Raw genomic sequence first — 19,746 nt, 5'->3', positions numbered from 1 at the left:
TTGATGGGTATGCTGTTGTGTTCAGGTCCTGCTATTGGGGTTCACCTTGTAGCATCTGGTCGGCCACTTCGGGAACAGGTTGTTTGACTAGTAGGCGCTGGACCTGATTCAGAAGGCTATTCTTGTGCTCTGAATATAGACATTAAAACAATGAATTGAGTGGGGTGGATGCAGAAAAGGAGTGTGCCGTCAGCGGCGATCAGCTCATTGCCACCAACTATGAACTGCATTTTAGGCAGGGTTGAACTCCACTTGGAAGCTCCATTCAGGAGCCCCTGAATGGAACCAATCCCAGCACCAAATTTTAAAAAGTGACAAATACAGCTTACTAAGGAACAATCAGGAGTGCTGTTAAAGGCTCGTCTTTTCCCCTTAGCTTTTCCCCTTTCTGGGCACAGGTCCACACTGTAAAGCACTGCGTCCTCCTCCTCCTCCTCCTCCTCCTCCTCCTCCTCCTCCTCCTCCTCCTCCTCCTCCTTCTTCTTCTTCTTCTTCTTCTTCTTCTTCTTCTTTTCCCTTGCACTTCCTCCATGAAAATCCGCTCTTTGACAGTGAATCAGAACCAGGGCCGTCTTAAGCATATCCGGCGCCGTGGTGCAAAGCTCCCTTCGGCGTCCCCCCCTTCCAGCGGGGAAGAGGCGGAGGCTCAACGTGGCGCCTCCTGGCTCAGCTGGCCGCTTTGTGCCGCTGTGGCCACAGCAGACGGAGGCTCCAGGCGTGGTGCTGCTTCGGTGCGGCATGGCAGAGGCGGGCGAGGGTGGCGAGCTGATGCCAGGAGGTGCCATGTCCAACCTCTGCCTCTTCCCTGGCGCCCTCCAGAATTTGGTGCCCTGGTGCCCCGCACCACTAGTCTCTATGGGTAAGACGCCCCTGATCAGAACAAATGACAATTTGGATTTTCTGTGGATTGCTGCTTGCTCCAGTTCAACGGTAAAGAATGGGTTTCCATAGGGAAAGCGCCATGCCAGGGTGGGGTGGGGGGGAGCACTCTGACACAGCGCTTTACAGCACAGACGTGTGCTTAGAAACACAGCACAAAAGGAAGTTGGGTTAGGCCTAAGTCCCCAGGTAATTACTTTCAAGCTGCAAATTTACCTGCCCTTCCTACTACCCCTGATGTCATCTATGATGCCAGTTATAGGGCAGGTGAGAGTGGCTTGGGGGAAATGGCCTCCTGGGCCAAATGAAGTAACCCTTGCAAATGGGCAAGTGATGGCGAGAAGTGCAAAACAAATATTTGCTTTTCATGTTTTGGGAAGACAACACACACGTGAGGTCAAAAGAGCTTGCTGGTTGCAGCTAGACTTGTTACTGCACCAAATTTGAAGTGTTGTGTACCATTTTCCATAGATTGTTGGTGCAGTGAGCTTTGGAATGCAGCAGAAAAGCTCCCCTATCAAAAATGTGTGATCAAAGAGGCTAACCAAACCAGAAATGTATTATGCTGTATCTTTATTCCTTATTCCATGCGGGGGAGGGCAGATAGAATACAATGAGCTCCCCCCTCCTCTAAATAGTGACAGTGGGCAAAGACCACAAATAGAAATTGTTGGGGTTAATGTCTAGGTTCGGATTTGTGGAGCCAGCATTATAATTTGCAGTTGCTGATGTCAGCAGAAGGGAATTGGGAAAGGGTATTCTCTTGCTGTCTTCAAAAGGGCAGAGGCAAACCACATATTTTAACCACATGCACAGCACATTTAAAGCCCATGACTGCCCCAAAGAATCATGGGAATGGTAGTTTTTCCCCTCACAGAGTTATAGTTCCCAGCACCCTTTCGGTGTGGACCTGCCCTTTGTAACAAAAGAGGAAAAAATGCAATGCTATTTTGCCGCTGAGCTGTTTTCTGTTTATACTTTTGCACCAGAAAGTTTCTTAATTAAAAAAGAACAGAAGTATGGGGCTGGGACGTAGCATGGGGGGGGGGGAAGCAGGTGTAGCTCTCGGTGAATGATTTTTAGGGGGCAGGAGCCAGGTACCCCCCCTCCACAAGGATCCCTGTCCCATCCTGTGAGCCCCAGAGCCTGCCTGGCCTGGCCTTTGTGTCCCTGGCCCCCTTGCTGAATGGGCCAGTGTTGGGGGCGGGGATTTGCCTGCCCAGGGCCACATTGACTGGGCATACTCCTCCCTGCATGGGTGGGCAGGGGCTCCGATGGCCAGGGCTGAGCTGGTTACATGGGCTCCATGCACCCTCAGGCCCCCATGCGCCCGTGCCCAGAAGCGTTGGCGGTGAGGGTTGGCCTAGCGCAGGGGGTTCTGTTGGCCCTGAGCATCCTACCCTTGCCATGCGCCAAAAAAGGAGGCAACACCGCTCGTGTGGGAGCAGGGGAGGCTTTTGGCAATGCTTTGTGGTATGTGTCTCTATTTTCATCTGTTGGAGGGGAGGCATTCATGGTCCTGGGGACTTGAGCTTGTGGCGTAATCCAAGCCGACCTCCCTCCATTAAATATGAAGCAGTTGCAGCTGCTCTCCAAGGCAACCACAGCAAGGCTTCAGGTTAAGAGACACCACAGTAAAGTATTTCAGCTTTTTCTCCAAAGAGCTCAGAGCAGCCCCCACCACACATGTTTTTATTTTTGTTTTGTCATTACAGTAGCCTTGTGGGGTAGGCTAGGCTGGGTGTGTGTGTGTGGCAATTGAGGCAAAGTCTTCCAGTGAGCTTCATGGGGATTTGGAACTGAGTCTGTCCAGGTCTTAAGTCCAATACACATACACCCCCCCCAAAAAAACCTCATGCCCTCCAAATAATTTTTTGGACTACAAAGTTCATCAGCCCTATCGAACATGGCCAATGGTCAGAAATGATGGGAGTGTGGTCCCACATCCCTGTTTATGCACAGGCTGTTTTAGAGGTTAGGATTCTGATTGGCAGCCACTCTCCATGGTATTACCAGGAGTGAGGACCCTGCGCTCCTCCTGGTGTTGGACTATAGCCCCCATCATCCCTGCCACGTTGCCCAGGGCAGATGGGGGTTCGAGCCCAACAATGGCTGGAGAGCCACAAGTTCCCCACACCTTTCTTAGGCATTGGTCTTTCCCACTCCCTCAGCCTCAGAGCCTATTAACTAAAGATGCTAGGGGTCTGAACCTGATACAAGTTACCTGGGAAACTGCTTCACAGCAGGACAAACTATTTGTCCACCCAGCCCAGCACGTTCTACTCCAGGGGCAGCTAACCTGTGGCCCTCCAGATGTTGCTATGCTCCAACTCTCACCAACTGCGGAGCAAGATGTTCCCTGCCCCTCTCTTATGTCGCCTTGCTTAGGCTCTCTCTTTCTGTTGGCTTTCCACCTGTGGAACTGTTCTCTGTTTAGCTGGCTCTACTTTGCTCTCCATCTCCTGGCAACTGACGGTGGCAGCACCGCTGCCAGGTAATAGTTGCCACGGGAACTCCATCCTTAAGGCATCTGCAATCCCCATTGTGGTGCAACTGTTTCCCCTTCCCTGCTTCTCCTAGATATGTTTGTGTAGGGCTGTTGTGTTCATGCCGCTTTGGCTTTGCTCCTCTGAGTCAGGAAGTCTGCACATGTCGTAGGCTAGGATCTCTAGTCCTGGATCTTTGGTAGGGTAGGGGTGGAAGACGGCAAGTGTCGGAGCAGTGTTTCTCAAACTTGGGTCTCCAGCAGTTGCTGGACTACAACTGCCATCATCCCTGACCATTGTTCCTGCTAAGTAAGGATGATGGGGGGGGGAGTTGTAGTCCAACAACAGCTGGAGAAAGTTTGAGAGATGCTGTGGGTTACAGGAAGAACTTCTGGGGCATCAACCATCTTCTCCAGTTCTGGCCTCTCATCTGAAGCAGAGCCAGCAAATGGTTATTTGGGTTGACACACCAAGTCCCATGAGTGTGTTTGTGTAGGCAATCTGTAATAGGACAGCTTCTCCCCCCACCACAGGGGTGAGGAACCTCAGGCCCAAGGGATGAATGTGGCCCTTCAGGCCTCACTATCTGGCCCTTGTAACTCTTCCGGATCGCATCCCCTATCTCTGCCAGCCACACCTCTCACTGGCCCTGCTTAGTGTTGGGAGCAGCCTTGCCTGGCTGGAAGGTGTCTTTGTACTCCAGTCGTGCCTCTGGGTGGAGGATAGGGAGGGAGGCATGGATGGGTGCAGAAACTAACCCATGTACAAAAGTAAAATTAGTATCAGTTGCTCTGCCCATTTTGCCTTTGGCCTTGCCAACCACTGGCATGTGGCCCCTGGAAGGTTGCCTAGAAAGAAGTGTGGCCCTTGGGATGAAAAAGGTTCCCCTGCCCTACCAACCTGCGCTCTTGATGTGGTACTTTCTGCAGCCTTCAGCCTAACCGAGCCCTTTGTTGTTGTTGTTTTGTATTTTTTTATTTTTATTCTAGGCAGAAGAACTCCTTGTCGCAGAATTTTTCAGGATGGCAGCTGGTAAGTGAATCCTCTTGCCCTTTCCCTGACTTGGTCAGCCTTATTGCTCCTCTGGCCCAATTCACAGACCAGACCACACAAACTGGATTTGAGGGGTAGGTCTCTGAGTTTAGGTCTCTGAATACCAGTTTCTGGCAATTGCAACTGGGGAGGAGAGTGCTCCTCTGCATAGTGTGGAGAGGGGGAGGGAGTTTTTCCTCACACTTTCTCACAATGCTAGGACTCAGGGCCAACCAGTGAATATGAATGTTGGGCTCTTCAGGACAAACAAAAGGAAGAACTATGGAATTCACTCCCACAAGATGTAGCAATGGCTACAAAACTTGGATGGGGTTAAACAGAGGCGTTTCTAGCCCCTTGGCTGCCCGGGGCGGGAAGCCAAGAGGCACCCCTGGGGGCAGGGCATTGTGGTGTGTGTGTGCGTCGTGACATCATGACGCACGTGCACATCATGACACCCCGCCCCTGGGGATGCCGGGTGGCGGCTTCGGGAGTCTCTGTGGGCTGCAGAGACTCCCGAAGCCGCCGCCCGGCACCCCTTCATGCAACCCGCCCCTTGCCTCCATGCCACGGCGACAAAAGCCGCTGGAAGGGGGGGCTATTTTCGGCACTGCCAGGGCGGAGCCGCAGGGGCGGCCAGCGAGGGGAGGTGACACCCCACCTTGCTGGCCGCCCCTGTGGCTCCACCCCGGCAGTGCCGAAAATACCCCAAAAAAAGAAAAGAAAAAGAAAAATCTAGGGGGGGCGGGGCCACCACCCAAAGTGTCAACCCCAGCAGGGCGCTGCCCGGGGTGGACCGCCCCCCGTCCCCCCTTGCTACGCCCCTGGGGTTAAAAGAGGATTAGAGCAATTCATGGGGGATAAGGCTAGTCATGGCAGCTAGCTGTGTTCTCCCTCCACTGTTGGAGGCAGTAAGCTTCTGAACACCGATTGCTGGGAATCATAATTGTTCCTGTTGAGGGCTCTCCTTACCTTCTTATATGGCATCCTCAGACAGCTGCCAGGTCTGCAATGGAGCCCATCAACACCTGTTCTGCCTACCGCACTCCATCTTTCACGGTACCCGCAAACAGCACCAGGTGACCAAGAGCTGCCATGTAAATTTTGCACAACATCCCAGTGCGATGTTACATCAGAGGCACTGTCAGGAATCAAATGGTGGCACATTGGGCTGCACTGCTACCACTCCTTGCTCCCCATAAGCCGGCCAGCCCTGGTGCTCCCCCGCACAGAAGGGTGCCCTTTGCCGTGGGATCCCCTCAAACCTGGAGTCGACTCTCATGCCTTCTGATTGGCCTTACATGTCATTTGAATAGTATTAGGACACATTTTGACAGTCCAAATACACTGTATTCCATCTTGCCAGTAGGTGCGTGCCTTGCAGCATTACTCTAGCTGCATTACATGAGTGTCAGTGGAGGCTGGTGAATCAAGGCGAAAGGGGCATCACCCTACTCGTCTCAGCTTGCCCTCGGCCAGCCTCCACCTGCCTGCCTTCTTTCTTACAACCAGCCTTAGAGGTGTTTGTGCCTGCCATATTCCTCCATCGCTGCCTTAGTCTCTGCAAGCTCAGCCATCTGATCTGCACCATGGGGGCTGAGCGTAACACTGTTTTTGGATGAAGGGGGGGATCTGCATGCTTTTGTCATGTCTTCAAACACAATTGGCTGTATTAGCGCGCCTCTGTTTTTTATTGAATGAATGAATGGGAACCTGGTTTGCTGACCAAAGTGAGTTCCCTGTATAAACTTAGGGCTGATCCACAGTTCTGCTTTCCCCGCCGCTTTCCCCCAGGAAAACTCAATCTTTTCTGCAGAATTTGAGCAAATGTCTATCTGGTTTTCTCCAGATTGACATTTGATTTAGCACTAATGAGCAGGTTTCCTGGGGGAAGGCAAAGGCTAAACCACATGGGGAAAGAGGAAAGCAATGTCTCACCCACACTTCCACTTTTCCTGTGCCCAGAAAGTGTGGGTCTGGCTGGTTTTCCTGGGGTGGTCAGCCTGTGTCTGGGCTTTGCCACTTCAGGGAGGTTCACAGGTCTGAAAGTTTCTCTAGAGATATAAGTTCTTGGGCAGAGGCTCTTTCCTGGCCTTTGCATCTGAGATCCTCTTAAACAGAGATTGTACTGAGGACCCTCCATAGGAAAAGCAGGTGCTCTGTTCTGAGCTGCAGCCACTACCAGCCATGCCCACATGTCATGATAAGCAAGGGCGCTGGTCTCGGCTGTCCAACCACACCTAGTGTGCTTCTCCTCCGCTACATGTCAGAGAAGCAACCCAGGAAGCCACAGTTAAGTTTGGCTTCCCACAATGTCCAAACGCAGGGTCAGGGTTTGCTCCTCTCTGACAAGCCAGTGCTGCTAGCAAGCCTTAAAACTATGGTTTGCCACTGGCTCATAAATCCTAGCTCATTAGGGACAAGCAAAGCATGGCTGGTAATTGCCTCGTTTATTTCTCTCTCTTGTGCTAGAGGAGGAGTAAGGTCAGCGGGGGGTGGTCCGTTGGGACAAGAAGGCCCCTGCCCCATTGAACTCAGCTGGTGGTCAGCTGCTCATCTTCCTTTTTGCAACCAGTACAGGGGGTTGACGCTCACTGACCTCTTCCCCCTTAGTGTTTCCTTTGTATATCTCAACAGGGAGGAGGATGGGAGCAAAATCAGAACTAGCGGGCTCTGCCTGCCATTGGCTCTGGCACCACCTACTGTTGGTTTCCCTGCCTTCCGCCCCACCAGCCCCAAGGGGCACTATCCTGCACTGGTAATGACTGGCCCATGGGGATCAGCATGCCCATGATCTACAACAGACCGTGATAATCAGACAACCTTGGCCTTTCCTAGCTGCAAACGTGGCTTTCCTTGGAACACCTCTCTGCATTTTAGGTTGGTCTGCAGTATGGAAACCAGAACATAAACATCTCTGGTTCGGGCACATCAGAAGATTTCCCCAAGCCACACATGTCCCCTAGTAGGCGGTTGTAATTCTAGAAAGCTGTAATTAAAGGAGACCTCACCCTGCTGCTTGCTACTGATGCCCTGAGCTGTGGACTGCTCCAAAACCAACCCACTTTATTTTTAGCTCTGCTGCCTTCACTGTCATTAGGTTTTCACCCATCCAGTGCAACCTTCTGACAAATTTCTCGAATGAGTTCAAGATTCCTCCAGCTTATCTCAGAGTCAAACTTGAATTGTGCTGAGGAGAGGCGGGAAAAGCAACAGATCATCTTACGCTAACATGGAGCACTCTATGATCCTATAACTCTATGATCCTATGACTCTATGACTCTGGGTCCTCCTGGGCTGCATCCAGGCTCTGTTTGCAAAAGGAGCGTGTCTGGAATCCTCCACCCATATTGGATTCTTGGCCCCCTGCAGATGCTGCGTGAAACAATTGAGCTCTGGCATCTGTTGGCCCTTAGCAACTGTTTCCCTGGCAACCTGTGTTTGGACTCTGAGCCACCAGGCCTCCCTAAAAAGCCCAGCCTAGGCCCAGCCCAGCCCCAGCTGTGGAGGGCAGGGTGCCCAGAGGCTCATGGACGGAAAATGTACTAAGCAGGAAAAGAGAGGCTTTCTGGGGGGCGGGAACAAGGAGGAAGGACAGGGCAGGAATCAAAGCAGAAAAAAGCAGCTACCAGTTTTGGAGGGAAGATGGGTGCCCAGTGCTCCTGCGTAGGAGATCCCATAGTTAAAGCTGGCAAAGGTAATCCTGTGCACTCACGGCGATCTTTTCATCGGACAGCCTTAGGGCTTGTCTGAAATCCTTTGAAAGCTGGCTTCAGTTCACATTGCCCCGAAGCAGAGGCTGAACGCCTTCCATTTGGCAAGGAGTTGGGGTGGAGAGCGGCAGCAGTAGTGTGTGTGTGTGTGTGTGTGTGTGTGTGTGTGAATCAGCACTTGCTTTCTGCTGAATATCTCTCCCTGGGCGGGCATCTGGTAAATGTCCACAAGTGTGCTTCTCTCACAGAGCTTAACGCTGTCTTGTTCCTTCTTTTCCCCTGCCAGAAAAATTGAAAAACCACAAGATCATCTTTGTAGTAGGTAAGTAATAGGACAAGTTGCTGCTCAGCCTTGTGCAGAAATAGATCTCTCTCATCCAGCTCATAGATTTCCAAACAAACAGGAACATTAATAAAAGTGAGGAACTTACCACTGAAGGGTTGGCTGGGATATGTTAAGGAAGGATCTGGGGCATGGGTAGGCAAATTAAGGCCCCGCGGCTGGATCCGGACCAATCACCTCCTCAATCCGGCCCACAGACGGTCCAGGAATCAGCGTGTTTTTACATGAATAGAATGTGTCCTTTTATTTAAAATGCATCTCTGGGTTACTTTGTGGGGCATAGGAATTTGTTCATTCCCCCCCCCTTCAAAATATAGTCCGGCCCACCACATGGTCTGAAGGACGGTGGACCGACCCATGGCTGAAAAAGGTTGCTGACCCCTGATCTGGGGCATGTTAAAATCCCAAGGAAGAATAAAAACATAGTAAGCAAGCAGAGGTTTCCTGGTGCCCCCCCCCCAGCTGTTCAGGCTTCCATCCTTCCGGGATCCTCAGCCTACCTCTCCCCCATATGCAGTCACGGTTGGAGTAGGGGTAGGGGAGGAATTTCATTCAGTCATAGCTGTCAACCCTCCCTGCTGCTCCCCACTGCTATATACATAGCTGTCAACCCTCCCTGCTGTTTCCCAATGCTATAATAAGGGAATTTCCCACAAAAAGGGAAAGGTTGACAGCTATGCATTCAGTTTGCATTATAAGGTGAGCCTGCCTAACCCACACTTTCAGAAACAGTACCACGAAACAAAACGCAGCAGAGCTTTAAAATTCATTCTTATCCAAGTTTTGCAATGCATTTCTCCTGCCAAGTAATATGTTACAAAAATGCACTTATACTGTGGGTGGTGGTGGTGGTGGGGAGTCCATTAAATTGCATATGTTAGTGAAAGTAATGTGGAGATGTGCATTATGCTAGGGGGAAATTGCTTTGCAAAATTGCATTTGTTTTGAAAAATTGCATACAAAAATGTGTTTACGAGGAGAAATTCACATAACAATGCTGATGAGAATTTTCATGAGGTTCTTTTATTTATTTATTTTTGCAAACTGATGTGGCCCATGTGACAAACTGAATATAAGATTGGAAAAAGAGAAACAGGGAGGAGGATGGCAATATATAATTAGTTGGTTCTGCCTTCTGTTGGCTCTGGCTGCACCTGCCATTCCCTCCACCTCACCCATCCCAGTGGGAACCAGGCACCACTGCCTGAGAAGGTTTCATGATCTGCCACTCAATCCCTCAGCCATTTCTCTTCCTAGACGCTTCGGCGGAAATGTCTTGTGTTGTGTTGCAGGCGGGCCTGGCTCAGGAAAGGGGACACAGTGCGACAGGATTGTTCAGAAGTATGGCTACACCCACCTATCCACTGGTGACCTCCTGAGAGCGGAGGTCAGCTCTGGCTCAGATAGGGGGAAGAAACTGTCGGCCATCATGGAGAAGGGAGAGTTAGTCCCACTGGTGAGTTTATGGTGGGAATAAATGGGGTTTGTTCTGACAAGGCCCTGACAGAATTGTAGAGTTGGAAGGGACATCAACGGTCTTCTAGTCCAACCCTCTGCAGTGGTTTCCACTAAAGCATCCCTGACAGATGGCCATCCAACCTCTGCTTAAAAACCTCCAAAGAAGGAGAGTCCACAATGTCCTTTCTTGAAACTTGAAGCCCTTGGTTTGGGTCCTACCCTCCAGAGCAGGAGAAAGCAAGCTTCCTTCATCTTCCATGTGACAGCGCGTTAGATATTTGAAGATGGCTATCGCATTTCTTCTCAGTCGCCTCTTTACCAGGCTAAACATACCTCAACCGTTCTTCATAAGGCTTGGTTTCCAGACCCTTGATCATCTTGGTCACCCTCCTCTTCATGACTTCGCTCTCCCCCTTTTCTCCCTACCTATTTCAGATCTTCCCTCTACCAGTCTGCCACCTTTCTTTTTCAATTAAATAGTTTTTATTGTGTTATATATACATAAATATGTAATAACAAACCCATAACATAACATTCCCCTGCACCACCACCTCCAAAACAGGTATCAAGTTATACAGTAACATAATTGGTTCTTATTCATCCATACAAATTATCCAAAAGTCCTTGCCCTACCCCAGCCACTCTGGGCAGCTTCCAACACATATAAAAAAACATGATATAACATCAAACTTTAGACACTTCCTGATACAGGGATGCTTTCAGATGTCTTCCAAAAGTTGTGTAGTTCTTTATTTCCTCGACATCTGATGGGTGGGCGTTCCACAGGGCGGGTACCACTACCAAGAACGCAGTGAGGGAGCTAGATCTCAGGGTCCAGGCTGAACAATGGTATACATTCCTTTAGGTATATTGGGCTGGGGACTTTTAGGGCTTTAAAGATCAGCACCAACACTTTGAATTGTGCTCAGAAATCTACTGGGTGGGAGCCAGTGTAGATCCTTTAGGACAGGTGTTATATGGTTCCAGTTGCCACTCACAGTCACCTGTCTAGCTGCCACACTCTCGATTAGTTATAGTTTCCAAGTCACCTTAAAGGGTAGCCTCACATAGAGTGCATTACAGTAGTCTTCCTCTTCTTTGGCGATCACTCGTAGCTGAGTAAGATTGTCTTACATGAACACGGTCTTAAAGTGACTGTGGAGGCTAATTCTGGATCCACACGTCCTTCCACAGTGGAGACATAGGTTTCTGGGCAGGAGTTGATCAAGGTGAGGGTTTGCCAAATGTGCCTTCCTCTTAGCACGTTTTCCCCTTTTGTCCTGAGTTTGAACGTCTTCAGAGTCCATGACACCTTTGGTAAAGGCTGTTCTCCAATGCGAGCGCTTGTGATAAATGGCCACCATATTGCATAAAATTTGCCCAGTTTTACTGTTCCATTTATCACTTTAAAGTTCTGAGTTATTTTCTCAGTGGTAGCTGATCGTGAAACATTTTTACACCATAATACCAGGGACGGACCTTGTAAGGCCTTCCGGGTTTGAGCTATAGGTAGCTGAGCAACCATTTGAAGAACAGTCAACCATTCCTTGGTCTCTATATCAGTGTTTATATCAGCTCCACCACCCGTTGAAGTAGAAGGTCCCTTGCAAATTGACTCCATGCCCTTATGACGGGAGCTGCCTCAAAAAATGCTTGCATAAAGCAACCTTTTTTTTACTTGAGATCCCTCCAACCCATTTGTCCTCTCCTCTTATTGGAAGGAAGTCTGTATGCAACTGAAACGAATCACAGAATCATAAAGTTGGAAGGGACCTCAGAGGCCATTGACTCTGGCGCCACCTACGGTTGGCCTCCTGCTTTGCCAGTCATAATGGGTACCAGCCACTGCTAGGTTTCCTGATCACAGGCCCCCACAGTTTGCAGAGCGCCCCTGTGGTGTCAACTTCATGGCATTTCCCTTTCATCTCTGCTCACAGGACACCGTCTTGGACATGCTGAGGGACGCCATGTTGGCCAAGGCAGACACCTCCAAAGGTTACCTGATTGACGGCTACCCCCGGGAAGTGAAGCAGGGCGAGGAGTTTGAGAAGAAGGTAACAGTGGAGTGGGTGGGATGAGTTTGGGAAGGGCTGAACCGGAGGATGATTGACCCAACCAGAGTAGGGTGGACGGAAAGAGAGACCCTTTATTCTGGTCGGAATCCTAAGCATTCAGGATTATGAAGAGGAATGGTGTGGGGAGATATTTGCTACGGATTTTGATTTGAACCTGCCTGGTTTGCACTTTCTGAAATGACATGCAAGCTGAACTGCAGCTATCCTTCAACATTTGCACTTTTCCAGGTGTTGCAATGCAGTTTTCCAGCCCAAGAGTGTGTACAGTGGTGTGTGTATTAGGGGAAAGTGAGCTTCCCTCTTGTTGTGCATCAGCAGTGGTGGTTTAGTCAGTATTATTTTGAGCGTTTCCTGCTTGGGATTCCCTGAGACAGCACAAGATGGCAGCATTGTTCCCCATGCCTGTTCTAAGCTTGGCAAATAACTGCTGGTTTATTTTACATTCCTAGAAGCCTGGGCAGATAAGACTTGAGCACAGATTGAAAAAAACCTGGACAAGGTGACTAGTAGCTTGGTGTCCAAGCCCACCCACCCCAGGTGGAGCTCCCAGATTCAATCTCCAGCCGTTTCCAGTGTTCTGGACTGCGTCTGGAATACCAGGGTTCAAATTCCCACTCGACCATGAAGCTCATGGGGTGAACTTGGGCCAGTCATTGCCTCTCATCCTAACCTACCTTACAAAGTTGTTGTGGGGATTAAATGAGGGTGGAGAACCATGTATGGAACTTTGAGTTGGACCAGGGGCCATGGAGCCCGTGGCCTTCCAGATGTTGCTTAGCTGCTGCGCTGGCTGGGATTGGAGGATTTAGGCCGGTGCAGTTATCATTTCCTTCTTCTCTTCCTCCCTCCCCCCCCCACTCCCTGCCCCCTCCATGTTGCCTCCCTGCTCAGATCGCACCCCCAACATTGCTGCTCTACGTAGACGCTGGCAAGGACACAATGGTGAAGCGCCTCCTGAAGCGCGGGGAGACGAGCGGGCGAGTCGACGACAACGAGGAGACAATCAAGAAGCGGCTGGAGACGTACTACAAGGCCACTGAGCCTGTCATTGCCTTCTACGAGAAAAGGGGCATTGTCCGTAAGGTGCGTCCCATCGTCCACCCATCTGTCACCCTCCGCTCCCAAGCACATAGGATGCAGGAGCGCAGAAAGCAACTGAGTGTTGCAAAATGGCCCCCACTTCTCCAAGTTGGCCACTCCACTCATGGGTGATGAACATGGTCTGTCCAAATAATTTTTATGGGGGTGGGGGTGGAGTTTGTTCAACAGTTCCAACTTGAGGAGGCACCATGAGCTGCAGTGATGTCTTTTTCTCTTTTATTTTATTTTATTTTTGCTCTGAAACAGCAGAACTTCTCTCTGTCTCTCTCTGTCTCTGTCTCTGTCTCTCTTTGGGCAACTTGGCCACCAATTTGCTTTCCCTGGAACAGGATTTCCAGTAGCCGGGAGTAGGGAGGGTGGGAGCTTCAATGTTCCACAACACTCCCCTTTCCCATGAAAGACAGAAACTAGAATTAAATAAAATAGATGCAGGCTGGCTTGATTTGCATCATTTTTGCAGGTTGCAGCTTCTTAAGGGAGTGGGGGTGGTATGGGTATATAGAACCCCCTGAACTGGGCCACAGTTTGTGCTTACTTAGGCTTAGTAAACCTCTAGACCAGGCATAGGCAAACTCCGCCCCCCCCCCAGATGTTTGGTACTACAATTTCCATCATCCCTAGCTAACAGGACCAGTGGTCAGGGATGATGGGAATTGTAGTCCCAAACATCTGGAGGGCCAGAGTTTGCCTATGCCTGCTCTAGACTGTCAGTATTTTGTGCGGGTGTGTGTGGTTTAAGCGGGTTTATATTAGACAGTCCTCACATCATTCTGCTTTGTCAGTGGTCCTGCAACACTTATTTGAACCTGGCACCCTTGCCCTGTTTAGTCGTTTAGTCGTGTCCGACTCTTTGTGACCCCATGGACCAGAGCACGCCAGGCACTCCTGTCTTCCACTGCCTCCCGCAGTTTGGTCAGACTCATCTTGGTAGCTTCGAGAACACTGTCCAACCATCTCGTCCTCTGTCATCCCCTTCTCCTTGTGCCCTCCATCTTTCCCAGAATCAGGGTCTTCTCCAGGGAGTCTTCTCTTCTCATGAGGTGGCCAAAGTACTGGAGCCTCAGCTTCAGGATCTGCCCTTCCATTGAGCACTCAGGGCTGATTTCCTTCAGAATGGATAGGTTTGATCTTCTTGCAGTCCATGGGACTCTCAAGAGTAGGACGACAAAAGTGGGACAAAAATATGTAGTTCTTTTTGATTATTTTTTCACCCTTTTCCTTCTTGTTTGTTTTCTTATCTGTAAATTTTAAAGGATTCTAAATAAAGTTTATTTTTAAAATATTAAAAAGTGGGATAATAATAATAATAATAATAATAATAATAATAATAATAATAATAATAATATGAACTGGACCATTTGTGGTATGAAAAGTTACAGGATTTCAGCAGGAAGTTGCAGGATATTCACTGTATGGAAACAAAGCAGCATGTGCGCCCCCAAAACGTCTGCAGGTACAAACAGCATTGAAAGCCAGGTGCCAATCGTGAGCACAAATAATCCCGATTGAGCAACAGAAAGGGTTTCTGGAAGCGCCTACTGTCTTAACGACAGAGCAAGCTTTGTGCAAGCAAATCAGGATGGATGCTGAATAAATGGGTTTTCTGGAGGAGCTCTTCCTTTCAGCAGCCGGGTGAGGATCTGGCTCATTTTAAAGTGAGGGCGAGGGGGGGGAGTTCAGTCACAACATGGGATGCCTCGCTGTGTCTCTTGAAGATGTGCTGGCTTCATTCATAACTCCAAAGGAAGTGTCTACCAGGCCTCCAGATGCTTGGCATAGCTAGGCAGTGAGTCATCCACAGGCCCCATGGGACGGAAGAGGGGGCGCCAGGCTGATGGAGACAGTGTGAGGATTTAGGGGCAGAAGTGGACAGAGAGAAGAGAGGAAGCTGTACTTGGGCGGGGAGGAAGGTGACTCCCAAGATTCATAGCACTTTGGCACAGAGAGCTGTGGTTGCTTTTAGAGGCAGCCTTGTGCTAGAACCCTCCCTGAGAAGAGCAGATCAGTGAGATGTCGGACTTCTTGCTAAACTATTGTTAGTTATTACATTTGTTAGTTGCTTTACACAGAAAGCAGCAAGAGTGAAATAAAAGGCAAACAGGCAAGTTTAACGAGAAGCCAGATTCAAATCATGGCTTATGCCAAAGGATCAAGGGGAGTGTAGTTTGTTTTGGGTGCTGTGGGCTGTTTGGAGGCCCCCTCACAGAGCTGGAAATCCCCCGCACTGTTAACAAACTACACTTCCCAGAATTCTTTGGAGGAAGACATGACTGTTGAAAGTGACATAAAAACAATTTGAATATATTTTTTTTAAAAAAATATTTTTATTGGTTTTATAAATATTTTCATGTATGACATCATATAAACAAAGATAAATAAAACATTTGGCTTCATAAGCCCGTGACTTCCCTCCTCCTCGAACAATGGCTTTCAAACCTATTCTCTATATACTGCATTTTCCTATATTTCTTCTTCTTGTTGTTGTTCAGTCGTTCAGTCGTGTCCGACTCTTTGTGACCCCATGGACCAGAGCACGCCAGGCACCCCTATCCTCCGCTGCCTCCCGCAGTTTGGTCAGACTCATGCTAGTCGCTTCGAGAACACTGTCCAACCATCTCGTCCTCTGTCGTCCCCTTCTCCTTGTGCCCTCCATCTTTCCCAACATCAGGGTCTTTTCCAGGGAGTCTTCTCTTCTCATGAGGTGGCCAAAGTATTGGAGCCTCAGCTTCAGGATCTGTCCTTCCAGTGAGCACTCAGGGCTGATTTCCTTGAGAATGGATAGGTTTGGTTTTCCTGCAGTCCATGGGGCTCCCAAGAGTCTCCCCCAGCAACATAATTCAAAAGCATCAATTCTTTGGCGATCAGCCTTCTTTATGGCTATATTTCTTATTACTATTAAATCATAATATTTTATGGATACTTACTTAGCTACAATAAATAACAAGTGACAATTTTAACCTTGCAAAACTTCCAGTAACCCTACTAGCGATGTTAGTTGTTTACAGTCTTTCAAATATAACGTAAATTTATTCCAGTCTTTCAGAAAAGTCTGATCCTGCTGGTTCCGAAATTTTCACATCAGTTTCGGCAATTCGGCATAGTCCAGTAATTTCGTCTGCCACTCTTCTCATCTTTTGGCTAATAACATACTCACTGCAGTTGTTGCATACAATGTTTTATCTACTTATGTTTTACCCTACCTACTGTACTTAATAGGAGGGCTTCTGGTTTTTATTTAGAAGGCTTGAGGAAAGCAATGCAAGGCGAGAAGGGGCTAAATATCCTTTATTTTTATTTTTATTTTAAAAAATCAATTCTTTTATTAGTTTTCACATTTTTATATATCTTTACATTAACCATTTCACACATCCAAAAATAAAAATAAAACAAAAGGTTCCTTTGAACCATCACACTTCCCTCCTTCCCTCCATGGGTTCTTACTGTAATACAAAATTATCTGCATCCTTTTAAATTATCCAACTACTAATTGTGCCATTAAGAAAAACCATATAATAAATTCCACATTACAAGCATCTTTACATTCCTGCCAGTGATTTTAAATGTTTACAGTGGTCCTTTAGATAGTGTAACAATTCATTCCAGTCTTTTTCATAGTTCATCAGTTTCGTCTGCTATACTTCTTTTGATGGTAGCTCTTCTTTTTTCCAGTTGTGGGCTAGCAATACTCTCGCTGGTGTTGTGGGATACATAAATAATCATTTATCTTCTCTAGGTATCTCTTAACCTACTATACCTAACGAAAAGGCCTCTCATTTTTTAACAAATGTCTTTTTAAACATTTTCTTTAATTCATTATAAATCATCTCACAGAACGCCTTTACCTTATTACTAGCCCACCACATATGGTAAAAAGTACCTTCCTTCTCCTTACATTTTAAACATAATTTTGAACTCACTTTATACATCTTTGCAATATTACTTGGTGTAAGGTACCAACGATACACCATTTTCATATAATTTTATTTCAATGAACAGCATGCAGTGAAGTTGAATTCTTCTCTCCATTGCTTCTCCCAAGATTTCTTTTCAATATTATACCCAAAATCCCTAGCTTTAACTTCCTCATCCTTTGTATGCCATTCCAACAATAATTTGTACATTTTCGATAATACTTTCACATTATTGTGCAGCAGGTCTATTTCAAACCTTTGATCTTATTGTATCAAACCCATTTCTTTTATCTATCTTAAAAATATCGGTAGACTGCATCATGGTAGCAGGGATGGGGTGGAAAAGTGCCAGAGCTCTGTCTAGTTAGGTTGTATGGGATCAGTTTCAACCTGTTACCCCCACTACTTAATGGATCCAAATGGCTTCCAGAAAGCAATATGGGGTGAATTATCCCATGTTGGTGGCCTTTTAGCTGATTCCCTGGTGGTCTGCTGGAATGCGGAGTTAACCAGGACTATCGATTGTCTGGCTCCAAATCACCCTCTCCGATTGCATGGAGCCCGGACAGCCCCATTGTTTCCCCCGGAGCTGAGGGCGATGAAACAATCGCTGAGACAGCTAGAGCACCGGTGGCGGAAAACTCATTCTCAGTCGAACCAGACACTGGTTAGAGCTCAACGTCGAGCCTACCAAGTGGCAATAGCAACGAAGAAGAGGACCTTCTTCCCCGCTTCTGTCGCATCTGCAGAAAACAGCAGCAGGAGACTCTTTCAGGTGGTTTGCAATCTAACAACCTTCTTTGCCATTGGGGCCTGGTGAGGACCCCAAGATCTCTTGCAATGATTTTGCGAAGTTTTTTTGCAGATAAAATCGCTCAGATTTGGAAAGAGGTAGACTGCATCATGGTAGCAGTGTTGGGGTGGAAAAGTGCCAGAGCTCTGTCTAGATAGGTTGTATGGGATCAGTTTCAACCTGTTACCTCTGAGGACGTGAACAAGCTGCTTAGACAAGTGAAACTGACCACCTGCCTCCTTGGTGGGGAGGGGGAGGACCTTCGTGTCCTTTGCCCCAGTTCAGCCCTGCTTGCGACATCCTGACAATTTCCCTTATTTAATTTTTTAATTAAATAATTCTTCTTTGTCTGTCACCTCCCCACCTTTCGCTGTGTAACATCCAGCCTTATGAAGAGTTCTGGAGGGCATGGAACTCTTGCTTGCTATTTTGGGACTTTTTAATGTTGGCCCTGATAGAGGTATTGTCTGACGGTGGGTTTTGGATCTTTTCTTACGGGCCCACCTGGTGGCTGGCTTCCTTTGCTTTTTGGGCATACACACAGATGTTGCACATGAATCTGTATTGGAGATTTAGTGATGCACACATGTGCACTGGCAAAACATCCCTTCCCACAATTCTCTGTGCCAGGGGTGGAGCACCTCCAGATATTGTTGGACTCCAGCTCCTATCATCTCTGCCCATTGGCCATGGCAGTGGGGGGTTGATGGGAGTCAGCGTCTAGCAGCATCTGGATTGGGCACAGGTGTTTTCTACTTGTAGTCTATACAAATGCATCAAGTGGTTTAAAACAATTTTTACCACCACAAAATTAAGGTGGGTACATAGTAGAATAGGGATGCAGGTGGCGCTGTGGGTTAAACCACAGAGCCTAGGGCTTGCCGATCAGAAGGTCAGCGGTTCAAATCCCCGCAATGACGGGGTGAGCTCCCATTGCTCGGTCCCTGCTCCTGCCAACCTAGCAGTTCAAAAGCACGTCAAAGTGCAAGTAGATAAATAGGTACCGCTCCGGCAGAAAGGTAAACGGCGTTTCTGTGCGCTGCTCTGGTTCGCCAGAAGCAGCTTAGTCATGCTGGCCACATGACCTGGAAGCTGTACACCGGCTCCCTCGGCCAGTAACGCGAGATGAGCGCCGCAACCCCAGAGTCAGACACGACTGGACCTAATGGTCAGGGGTCCCTTTACCTTTACTAGTAAAATAGCTTAGAATTGCTGGTGGTGGCTGTCAGCTGAGGGACGTGGGGGGGGGGTTAAGGTTTTCATTTTTCTCAAAGTGTGATGATCGTGTTTTGTACTAGCAGGAAGGCTTTGGCTGCCCCAAGAGCCAAATTGCTAAACCCATCTCCCTTCTCTCCTCAGCTTAATGCCGAGGGCTCAGTGGACGACGTGTTCCAACAGGTCTGCACTCACCTGGATGCCCTGAAGTAAAAGCGCAGGCAAGAGCACCTGTTGGTTCTCCACCCCCACCCTCCTCCCCTCCCCCACTGCTCCCTCCTCTCTCTCACTCTCTTTCCCACTTCCTCACCACCAGCGAATCTCCGTACCTGATGCCTCTTCCCCTTTCCACTCAATCTTGCCTCAGATCCATGCAGAGGTTCCCCCTCTTTGCCTCCCCACACGAGCCTCCCTAGCCCCCCTCCTCCCGCCTTCTTCATCTCCGATTTCATCTCTGGGGCTGTGACAGCGGAAGTGGTGTTATCCTGTTTTCGTGGACGGAGCCTCGTTGGAGGAAATTTCAAGGACATTATGTTTGGCTCCCTAACCTTCTCTCCAAAGTAAAGTTCACTTTCATGAGCTGAGATGGTTTTTTTTTTTAATCTTTTCCCCCCTTCCCCCTTCTTCTTCTTCTTTAACAGGAAAAGCTCTCATGTTATGTTCAGAGGTTGATTAAGGGCAGGAAACTGCATGTTTATATCACTGCAGAGCATCCAGAGAAGGAGATCTTATTTTCTCTG

At 48.5% G+C, this 19,746-nt stretch overlaps 1 protein-coding gene across 3 annotated transcripts in view; it reads left to right on the top strand.

Moving 5' to 3' along the window:
- The window catches only part of AK1 (adenylate kinase 1), a 42,486-nt gene extending 22,885 nt beyond the window's left edge, over positions 1–19,601 (top strand). For 2 of the 3 annotated variants that reach the window (XM_033137268.1, XM_033137270.1), the window contains 6 exons: positions 4,355–4,397; positions 8,397–8,432; positions 9,746–9,909; positions 11,849–11,965; positions 12,878–13,069; positions 19,151–19,601. In XM_033137268.1, the coding sequence (XP_032993159.1) occupies positions 4,355–4,397; positions 8,397–8,432; positions 9,746–9,909; positions 11,849–11,965; positions 12,878–13,069; positions 19,151–19,219 (621 nt within the window). In that variant the 3' untranslated portion in view covers positions 19,220–19,601. Of the gene's footprint in view, positions 1–4,354; positions 4,398–7,868; positions 8,095–8,396; positions 8,433–9,745; positions 9,910–11,848; positions 11,966–12,877; positions 13,070–19,150 lie in introns of those variants that run through there. The other variant, XM_033137269.1, reaches the window with a different exon arrangement.
- The last annotated feature ends 145 nt before the right edge of the window (positions 19,602–19,746 follow it).

This window comes from Lacerta agilis, chromosome Z (assembly GCF_009819535.1).
Source record: "Lacerta agilis isolate rLacAgi1 chromosome Z, rLacAgi1.pri, whole genome shotgun sequence".
NCBI lineage: Eukaryota > Metazoa > Chordata > Lepidosauria > Squamata > Lacertidae > Lacerta > Lacerta agilis.
This window is presented reverse-complemented; position numbering and strand designations above follow the sequence as displayed.